A 10940-nucleotide genomic window follows, 5' to 3' on the forward strand; every position below is an offset into this window, starting at 1 on the left:
TGCGAATGCGCCCGGACTAGTCACTGGACTACGACTCCCAAGAGGCACTGCGACTGATTGATAAATCAAACAGCCAATAAAAGATTAGCGGTGTCCTAGAGACCCAGTCCTGTAGAGGAGAGGCGGGCCTTCCCGTGGGTAGCTCTTGGAGCCAGTGGGCGTCTCCGTGGCGGGGCTCCGGCTCCGCCCCTAGACTGTGCTCTAGGGTTCCCGGTGTCCAGTCTCTGGCAAGGTGGGTCACCTGCAGGCGGGCACTGTCTTCTGAGCTGCCTCAGAACGTGGTGTCGCAGGTGGCTACTGGAACTGACACCCAACACTGCGGTGGAGCTGTGTGTCCCCTTGCCGCAGCCTCACCAGGCCGAGCTGGCTGGGCCGCGGAGCGGCACTCACTGTCCTTAACCACGCGTTGGTCGCGCTGTGGCCTTGGCTCTGCTTCGCTCAGAGGTGCTGGATCAGGTCGGTGTCTGCCAGATGCCGGAGAGTTGGTGCGAGCTACTCACAAGATGATAGCTTAAACTTTCCCTGGGGATTCCTTTACCAGCCCGTTAGATCGCGTTGTGAATTTCGCCAGATACAAAAATAAAATATTCTCTCCAGTACCCTTCTGGGATATTATGACTTTTCTCCTTAAAAACTGACGAAAAGACCGGGAACAATTTTGTTTTCAGAGTCTGGGATAAAGACTAGCAAATGAGAAAGCTATGTCTTTGCAGTCCTTCCAGAGAGGCTTCGTTCCAAACATTTTTCTAGCCTTCAGATTTCTCCAGAGCAATGACCCAGAAGACGAATTCAGTTTACCATTAGAGTGACATTGTTCCCAGAACCCCCAAAATGGCAGCTAGAATGGAGATAACTTTGAGCACCCACACTGAGGATTCTGACAAGCAAGAGAGACACATAATAATGAAGCCGGAAGAAAACCGTGGCCCCCCTCAGCAAAAAGCCTATCCTGACCCTGAGCTTTCCCGCCAGGGCTTCAGACACTTTTGCTATCAAGAAGTGTCTGGGCCCCAGGAAGCGCTCTCCTGCCTTCAACAGCTCTGCAGACAATGGCTGCAGCCTGAACTACACACTAAAGAGCAGATTTTGGAGCTCCTAGTGATGGAGCAGTTTCTGGTCATCCTACCTCCAGAGATCCAGGCTCAGGTCTGGCATCGGTATCCAAAGAGCAGCAGGGAGATTGTGACTTTGGTGGAAGATTTGCACAGAGCATCCAAAAAACCAAAGCAGTGGGTAAGGAGGGTCCTATTTCTGTGGGTCCTAGGTAATGTCTTTGTTCTCTTTTGAGGCAGTGTTTTGTCTCATGAGCCCTAGTTAGAGATTCCAGGGGAATGGATGGCTTCGAAAGTTGCTTCCAGCCTGGAGGAATCCCCTTATCCCCCAAAGCCATAACCAGGGTTTCAGAAAACCGCTCCACTGGCACCCAGTGAGGAAGCAGAGAACTAAGCTATTCCTTCAGAGACTCCAGCAACTTTATAAGAGTAGGGGTTTTTTGTTGTTGTTTGTTTGTGTGTTTGTTTTTAAGATTTTTATTTATTGTATCTAAGTACACTGTAGCTGTCTTCAGATACACCAGCAGAGGGAGTCAGATCTCATTACGGATGGTTGTGAGCCACCATGTGGTTGCTGGGATTTGAACTCAGGATCTTTGGAAGAGCAGTCAGTGCTCTTAACCTCTGAGCCATCTCTCCAGCCCCCATAAGAGTAGGTTTAAGGAACCTCTACTGTCAGGTCTTCCCTGACCCACATTTTGAAGCTTTGCTACAATCAGAATTCTTAGCCAACAGATCTAGCCTGTTCCATAGGAAACTAATTTTGGTGAAGCTCTGTGGACTTTGTTCCAGTGAAGTGTCTACCATATTGCCTTTGAATGGGAAAGTCTCAACTCAGTTCTCGGGTATCTTGCCCCACCCCCTTCCCCAAGTGAAAGCCCAGTTGGAGCCACAAAAGGAAGCAAGTGACAGGTGGGGCAGCTTTGCTGGAGTGTCCTGGTCCTCTCTGACAGGAAAACTTACCAAGTTGGAATGGCTTTCAGTGACCCCTTACCATACTGGTTCCATTCCCACGGGGCCTGTCTCTAGCAGAAGTAGAGAGGGGAGCATTGTTTGTAATGATTCAGTAGTTTTGCCAGCTCTCTTTTGATGATCTTGGCCCAAGCTGTGGGCACTACCTGGGAAGGCTGGCTGATTGTGAGGCAACCTCATTCTCTTTGCTCTGCATGCTTTCCCTTCACCTCCTTTTGGTGGCCTCTAGGTCCTTACCAGTTCTCCCCAGGGTAAGGGGGTCACTCTATAGCAGTGAGTGGCATGTTGCTCTCAGTCCATCAAGAAATGGAGAATTAATGGATAGCCCTTTGCCTAGGTGACCGTTTGTATGCAAGGGCAAAAGGTGCTCTTGGAGAAAACAGGAGCTCAGCTTGTAGAACAAGAACTTCGAGACTTTCAACCCCAAACTCCTAGCAGAGACATTCAGGAGGACTCTGTGGAGGAGCCGTCCTGGGAAGGATCTCATGAGCGGCTGAGTCCTCACCACTGGGAGAAGACTCTCCTCCAGGAACCAGTCCTCAGATTGACTGAGACAGGTAACCACTCTGGCTCTCTCACCAGCCTCTTTCCATCTCATGGTTCTGCAAATGCAGTTGTGTTACATATACCCCCTTTAAAATGTATTATTTGTGTGTGTGGGGGAGGGGTGCCAAAGGGCACTTATGGAGGTCAGAGAACAACTTTGTGGAATCACTTCTTTCCTGTCACCTTTATTTGGGTTATAGAGATCAAACTCTGGTCTCTGGCTTGAGTAACCAGAGCCCTTACTTACTAATCCAGTTTCCTGTCCTTATAAAATTACATATGATAACTGATATTATTTTTGAGACAGTGTCTCACTATGCAGCCCCAGCTGGTCTGAAATTCACTCTGTAGACCTGAACTCACAGAGATCCACCTGCCTCTGCTTCCCAAGTGCTGGGATTAAAGGTCCACATTACCACACCCAGCCTGTTTGGGTGTTTGTTTGTCTGTTGAAGAATCACTGAAGTCACTTGTAAAGTGGCTGCCCTGTCTGAGGGCCCTATCCACAAAGCAGAGGGTGCTTGTCCATACCCTTGCCAGCACTTCCTCTGGGCTGTTTTATTATGATGTAATATCCCTTGAGGTTTTGACTTTCATTCCCCTAATGAGTTGTGTTTGCCATTATTTCATATGTTTATTAAATTATATATCCTGGCTAGTGAGATGGCTCTGTGGGTAAAGGTACTTGCCACCAAGCCTGAAACCTGACTTCAGTCCCTGAGGTCCACATGATGGAAGGAGGGAATCACTCCTGTAAGGTGTGATCTCTGACCTTCACACACACACAGTCATACAAACAACCATCTGTAACACACACACACACACACACACACACACACACAAAATCATACCTAACACACATACACACAATCATACAACCATCCCTAACACACATACACAGTCTTACAAACAACTATCCCTAAAACACACACACACACACAGAGTAAATATAGTAAGACATTGTGAAAAGGAAATCTGATATTTTGTCTTTGGTTATTGGGTCTCAGGTAGCCTAGGCTGGCTTCAAAGCCACTACAGAGCGGAGGGTGATCTTGAACTCCTGCTCCTCTAGCCTTCACCTCCTAAATCCTGTGACGGACGAGAGGCCTTTGCCATCACTCCCAGCTTATAGAAGAATGCTAGTCATATGCTTTGTCCATTTTTAACTTGGAAGACCTCACAGATGATAAGTCATGAATGTTCTCTCTCATTTTGTGAATTATCTTTAGTATTTTGATGGTATTCCAAGAATCACAACTGTTTTTATGTTTTAAAAATTTTGTACTACATTTTTATTTTCAGTGTACCTGTATGTGTGGGCATGCACATTTCATGTGCATATGTGGAAGTCAGAGACACAGTTCTCTTTTTCCACTATGTGGGTCCTGGGGGTCAAATCGTGTCATCAGGCTTGGCCAGGGGTGCCTTTACCCTCTGAGCCATCTCACCAGCCCAAGGTTTTCTTATTGATAGTCTCTGAGTTTTTGTCTTTGCTTTGGCCTTTGGAGTCCTAGCTAAAAAACCATTGCCCAATCAAATGATTCAGAGTCACAGTTATGCTCTCTAAGAGTTGTTTAGTTCTTCCATTCATTTTGAGTTAGTCTTTTTTGTATGTGATAATTTTGTGTGTGTGTTACTAAGGTTACTATAACAAAAGCCCCTTAGACTGGGCAGCAAATTTATTGTTAACAGTTTCAAAAGTTAAGCCTAAAGTCAGCTGGGGAGTTGGCTTAGTGGGTAAGAGTGTTTGCTGAGTTAAAATCCCTAGAAGGCAAATACACAGACCTGGCTGTGTGCTTCTGCAATGCCAGTGCTGGGGGACAGGGGCATGGGCAAGAGAGGAAGATTTAGCTCAAGGTCAGTGAGAGACCCTGTCTCAAGAGAATAAAGCAGAGTGACAGGACATTCAACATCTATTTCTGGTCTCTTATGCTTTAGAGAGGCACACACAAGCAAATGCACCATACTTCCATACTGTAACACACAAACAAACAAAAAGAAGTCCAAAGTTGGTACCACCAGGTGCAGTGTCTGAGGACTACACAGTAGTACCTGCCATGTGTCCCATGTGGCTGAAAACAAAACAAAACAAAACAGTAAATGATGAAAAGATGAGGCTTTTCATCTTTTTGACAAGGCACTAATTCCATTCACGAGAGCTCCATCTTTATGACCCCGTCATCCCACCCCTCACCCCCACCCCCAGATACTACACTACCCATAAATTTAGGTAGATGTTTAGACAGAATGGGATTCTTTGGTACCCTTTGAAGCTTGTGAGCTGAAATTCAGATGCAGTTATTTGCACCCAACCAATGGACAGAAGCAGCTGACCCCTGTTGTTAAATTAGGGAAGGCTGAAAGAAGCTGAGAAGGAGGGCGATTCTGTAGGAGAACCAGCAGTCTCAATTAATCTGGACCCCCGAGATCTTTCAAACACTGGACCACCAAACAGACAGCACACACCAGCTGATATGAGGTCCCCAACACACATACAGTAAAGGACTTCCAGGTCTGTGTTCATTCAGAGGCGATGCACCTAACCCTCAAGAAACTGGAGGCCCCAGGGAGTTTAGAGGTCAGGTGGGGTGGGGGATGGGAGCATCCACAAGGAGAAGGGGTGGGATGGAAAAGAAGTGTGGAATGTAGAGCAGTCGGAGGGTGGATAGGGAGGGGTGGGGAATGGAATATAGAGTGTAAAAAATGAATTACAAATTAAAATTAAATTTAAAAAAGAAAAAGAAGAAGAGAAAATCCAGTAATTCCAGGGCCACTTGCCAGAAAATTATTTCTTTCCCATTTGAATTGTTCTTAAGATCCTTGATGAAGGCAGGCAGGCAGGCATGCTGATGAATGCCTGGGATCTCAGCACTTAGGAGGTGGAAACAGAAGGTCAGGCGCTTACTATCATCTTCAGTTCTGTAGTGAGTTTGAGACTAGCCTGGGCTATGTGAGACCCTGTCTCAGTGAACGGAGCAAAACCTTGATGAAATCACTTGGCAATAACTGTCTGAGCTCCTCATTACATGTAAGATTAATTAAAATCCAAAACTCAGCTCCTCAGCCACATTAGGCATTTCCCATGCTCAGCAATCACATCTGACTCCAGACGCCATGGTGAGTGTGTATTCAGCACATGAGAACAAACTTTTCCCGAGTCTCCATTTCCCTGGCCCAGTCTCGCTCAGATCCATCTTGATCCTCAGTTTTGTCAGAAGGTGGACAGTTCCTTTAACTAGGATACACATCTAATTTGTATTCCATTCTCTAAATACTTAGGCTGTCAACAGTGCAGTGAGAAAAACAACATAGTCCTTGGATTTATCATCCTTGAAGTGAAGGAGGCTGTTAGTCTTTGTCCATGTAATAAAGGGATATTAATTCAAGGTGCAGTAGGACATGTCTGTGGTCCCAGCTACTTAGAGGATCACTTAGGCCCTAGAGTTTGAAGTCAACCTAGGTGATACAATTGACCCTGTCAATGAATAATAACCCTTCAATTGTTATCCTTCATCATTGTTGGTACTTAGTTCTGATTTTTTTCTATTTTCCTATACCTTAAAAAAAAAAAAAAAGATGCTGGGCAATGGTGGCACATGCCTTTAATCCCAGCACTTGGGAGGCAGAGGCAGGTGGATTTCTGAGTTCAAGACCAGCCTGGCCTACAGAGTGAGTTCCAGGACAGCCAGGGCTACACAGAGAAACCCTGTCTCGAAAAACCAAAAAAAAAAAAAAAAAAAAAAAGATGTATTTATTTTTATTTATATGAGTATACTATAGCTGTCTTCAGAGGGCACTGGATCTCATTATAGATGGTTGTGAGCAACCATGTGGTTGCTGGGATTTGAACTCAGGACCTCTGGAAGAGCAGCCAGTGGTCTTAACCACTGAGCCATCTCTCCAGCTCCTTTTGACCTTTTCTTAAAGATTGGAAGGACAGAAGGATAATTTGGCTCCTAGCTTTACTATAAATTAGGGACACTCCAGGAACTAATTAACTGTGTAGATTCCCAGGACTAAGCCTCAGAGATTCTGGCTCATCACATAAAGGGTGGGGAACCTTGTGTTGATGGATCCAGAGGAGGCTGGCTAATGCACACATGCCACCAGCAGAGGCTGACAAACCTCACAACATATTTCAACTTCTATTCCTGGAGTTCTTTCTTCTAAGTGCAGAAAACAAAGCATATTATTTCTAATTATAGAGTCCTCCAGAATGAGAGGTGACAAGGAAAACCCGAAACAGGAGGAGGCAAGAAGAGCAAAGGCATGCACAGTCTTACATGGAAGACCTAAAGAGGGTACCCTGCACAGCCCTGAGCCAAGAGGGGTGACTGCAAGTGATGCCCGATTGTTGCAATGGCAGGTCAGACCCCCACAATCTCCCAAGTCACTTGCCCACTACCAGAGACATTGCAGAGAGCTGGAATATATCAGTAATCCCCTCAGAGGTCACCCACTGAGAGAGTTAAAGAGAAGCAGAGGTGGCCGAAGAAGCCTGAGCGGCCTCATGCAGTGTCTTGGTCACCAGGCAGCCCACCCAGCCAGGAAACCTTACAGCTGTGACGATTGTGGGAAAAGCTTCACGTGGAATTCAGAGCTGAAGCGACACAGGAGAGTGCACACCGGGGAGAGACCCTACATCTGCGGGGAGTGTGGAAACTGCTTTGGGAGGCAGTCAACTCTGAAACTGCACCAGAGAATCCACACTGGGGAGAAACCATACCAGTGCAGCCACTGTGGCAAATGCTTTCGCCAAAGCTCCAACCTCCACCAGCACCACAGGCTCCACCATGGGAACTGAAGCCATCCTGTATGCTGTAGAGTCGTAGGGAAAGGCTTTTGGTCTCTCTCCCTTCTCTTACTTGCCTGTAAATCGCAAAGTATCTTTTGTGACTTACAAACAGAGCAAGTGGCCTTTGGGGAGTGATGGGTGAATAATCAACTGGTAAGGAGGTCAGAAAGAGGCTGATGGGGCCTGACTGTAAGGAAAGCTGATCTGGGTGTTGGGGCACAGAGAGCTGCAGTCTCGACAGAGTGGGGACTAGTTACTGAAGAATAGTCAGAATGAGCTGCAAGTGACTTTAGTTAATCTTCATCTTCTAAAATACAGTTGTTTTCGTGTGTACACTTGAGCAGTTGATGAGAATGTGAAGAAAGCATTCACCAGAGAGTCCTCTAAGAGTCTTTCTGCAACTGAATTTTTTGGTGGTGGTAGTTTTTAATTACTTTTATTTATTTTTAAGACAGGTCTCTCTATATAGCCCTGGCAGTGCTGGAACTCACTCTGTAGACCAGGCTGGCCTGGAACTCAGAGATCCACCTGCCTCTGCCTCCCAAGTGCTGGTAAAAAGGTATGTGACCCCAAACCCTGCTATAACTAAAGACAAATTGAGAATGTGTGTGTGCGTGTGCATGTGATTAGCAGTTTCTAAGTAAGTAGACAGTACTTTTATTTAAATTATATTTGAGGGAACTTTTTATGTCAAAGCACTTTTGATTTACAAAAGGTGTTCCACCTCCAGCCCACGATATAAGGGAAAGCTCCCGAGGGAAGTAAGTACCGCTCTGGTGGACAGGGGAATTCTGCCTGCTCTTATAAGCCATTAGCTTTAAAACTGGGACTAGCGTGTTCACAGTGTTTACAATTAGATTATGGGAATGGTTATACAATTCAGTGACTCCAGGAAAATTATTGAAATAGATTAATTTATTATAGGTAAATTGTACCTCCATAGCCTTTTAAAATAACAGAATATTTATATAAAATGTTAAGAGTTCCAGAAGTGGGTCTAGGACACCGTCCCATGTTTTCTTAAAGTAGAAAGTAGAACCCAATCAGTTATCACCCTAGGAAAGGCATCCTCTTCCTCCATTCAGGCAGATGTATGTAGGATGTGGTGGCCATTCTTCTGAAGGCATCAATACTAAGTCACTGCCTTTATCTTCAATATTCAACTGGGCCTTACCTCTTCCCCAGCCCACATACCATTGCTGGCCAGAGCCTTTACAGTTTATACACACAGACACACACACACACACACACCTTTCCTCCAAGCCACCTTCACTGCTGTCTTGTAATAACTTCTTAGTCATGTCTGAATTTGTTTTCTACTGGTGCTATAACAACTGAATGCAAACTTGGTGGCTTAACACAGAACTTCTCTTCTACTGCTGCAAGCTAAAGGTCTGAAATCAGCCTCAGCTAAAATCTCCTTGAGCAGGGTTTCTCGTTGGAGACTCTGAGAGGTAAATTGGTTTCCTTGACTTTTTCAGCTTCTAGCAGCCCACTCCATTCTTGGATGCTTATATTGGGTATAGCAGGATAATCTCCACCTCTCAAGATCTTCAGTAATACTTACAAAATGTTCCTTTTGCCATTTAAGGGATCATCTGCTGGTTCCAAGGATTAGGATGTGAAGTACGTGGAGGACCATCATTTGGCCTACCTTCCATCCATATATGTCTTAGATCAACTTGGTCACTAAAAGGGGATCTCCAAAAAGAGATGTTTTTAGGATTGTTTGTAAGGGTTGGCACGGGGGCAATGGCTAGAGTTTTGCTACCTGGGATCTTTCATAGTATGTTTCCTCTCTTCAGATTACACAGCAGTAATCATTTGGCGTCTTTGGGCACCTGTTCAAACCTTTAATTTATGTGACAAACTCACAGTTAACATTTTTCTTTTCCAAACAGTGTCAAGGCCGTGCTGCTGCCTTGCCTGCTTGTCCCCAGCCCAGTTTTCCTTTGCATGAGGCTCACCTCCCAACAACGGATGGCATGAGGGTCCAATGGCACAGAAGGCTCTTGGGTACTGCATTCAGATATAGGGGTTCCCTCATCTCCTTCATCCATTCATGCTTCCCCAGAGCCTCCACACAGAATCTTGACCTACCTACTTTCCTTGTGGCCAGCTTCCCTTTCCTGGACCCCAACCTAAGAAAATAACCTATCTCCTTTCACATGCAGCTCTGGCTCCTACCCATCCCATTGGCTCTGCCATATTTCTGGGTCCTGCCTAGCACGTACTGGTGTCAGCTTAGGGGTGACTCCTGCTTTCAGTGTTTGATTCCCCAAGTTAGCCCCAGGGAGACCCAAGGAGAAGGGAAACATTCACAGGTAGTGGAGGCCTATCCACCAAAAGAACTTTCCCATATCCAGCAGGCAGGGTGCAAATCAATCGCACAGTACAATGTCACTCCCAGTAAGCCTGGCAGTGCCTCCTCACAGTGCAGGACTGCTCCTCAAATGAAAATGTTTCTCTTATTGCTTCATTGAAGTATTACACGTACCAGAAAACTTGTGCACTTAGAGTATACGGTTCAGTGTTTACCATACAGCATTGAGAGCTGTGCCTCTGTCACTCCAGTCTCGTTTTAGGAAACTGTCAGTGTCACAGAGAAGTGAAGCTTAAACATTAGCAGTCACTGCCTGCTCCTGTCACAGCTTATGTCTCCGGAGTATAATATCTTCTGTGCACACCATGTGTGCAGTGTGTCATGCGGCAACACTTTCTTCCCTAGTCCTGTTGTGTTGTATGAAGGGGCCTTCAGTCCATCTATTGGTTGATGGAATTGTGTAATTGCACCCTGGTTATTGTGAAGAGTAATGCTGTTCTAACATTATATCCAGGTTTTTATGTTTCACTCCTCATGGATACATGCCTAGAGGCCGAGCAAAGCTCCCTGCTAGGTCATGCGATAATCCTGTTGATCAAACTGTCTCCAACGTGCTTACACTACACTTTACACTTGCCAGTTTCTGTACACCTTTAACATAATTACTGTCTTGTTACAGATTTTGGCTTTCTGAAGCAGGCTTTCATGTCTGGCATAGAACTCACAACCCTAGCTGACCGTGACCTTCCTGCCTCCACCTCCCAAGTATCAAGGTTACAGGCATGTGTCACCATGTACAGTTTTCATGGAATCTGTCTTTGTGATTATTGTTATCCCAGAGTAAAGTGGTCTCTTTCATGGTCTTGATTTTCTTTTCCCTGATGACTAATGATGTATTTGTTTCTTGTCTTTATATTTGCTTTGAAGAAATGGCTATTTAAAATTCCCCTTCCCTCTGGTGTTTTGAGCCAGGATCTTGCTGTATAGCCCTGGCTGGCCTAGAACTCACTACATAGATCAGGTTGGCCATGAGTTTGAAATACTGCTCCTGCCTGTTTGCCAAATCTTTTGCTCTTTGTTCTTTTCCAGCAGGAGTCTTTGCTCTGTAGCTTAGGCTGGCTGGGCTTACAGCAGTCTTCTTGCCTCAGCCTTGAGTCCTGGGTTTACAGATGTGAGCCACCATAACTATCTCTGTGGCCCTTTTAAAATGGGCTATCATTTTTATTGCTGGGTTTTAAAAATTCTTTAAATA

General features: G+C 45.5%; 1 protein-coding gene across 1 annotated transcript; it reads left to right on the forward strand.

Moving 5' to 3' along the window:
• Positions 1-202: 202 nt before the first annotated feature.
• Znf174 (zinc finger protein 174) lies at positions 203-10544 on the forward strand. Its single transcript, XM_021184662.2, has 3 exons — positions 203-1233; positions 2362-2581; positions 6776-10544. Exons 1-3 carry the CDS (start codon positions 832-834, stop codon positions 7372-7374), a joined length of 1221 nt encoding a protein of 406 aa, XP_021040321.1. The 5' UTR covers positions 203-831; the 3' UTR covers positions 7375-10544.
• Positions 10545-10940: the final 396 nt, after the last annotated feature.

This window comes from Mus caroli, chromosome 16 (assembly GCF_900094665.2).
Source record: "Mus caroli chromosome 16, CAROLI_EIJ_v1.1, whole genome shotgun sequence".
Classification (NCBI taxonomy): Eukaryota; Metazoa; Chordata; class Mammalia; order Rodentia; family Muridae; genus Mus; species Mus caroli.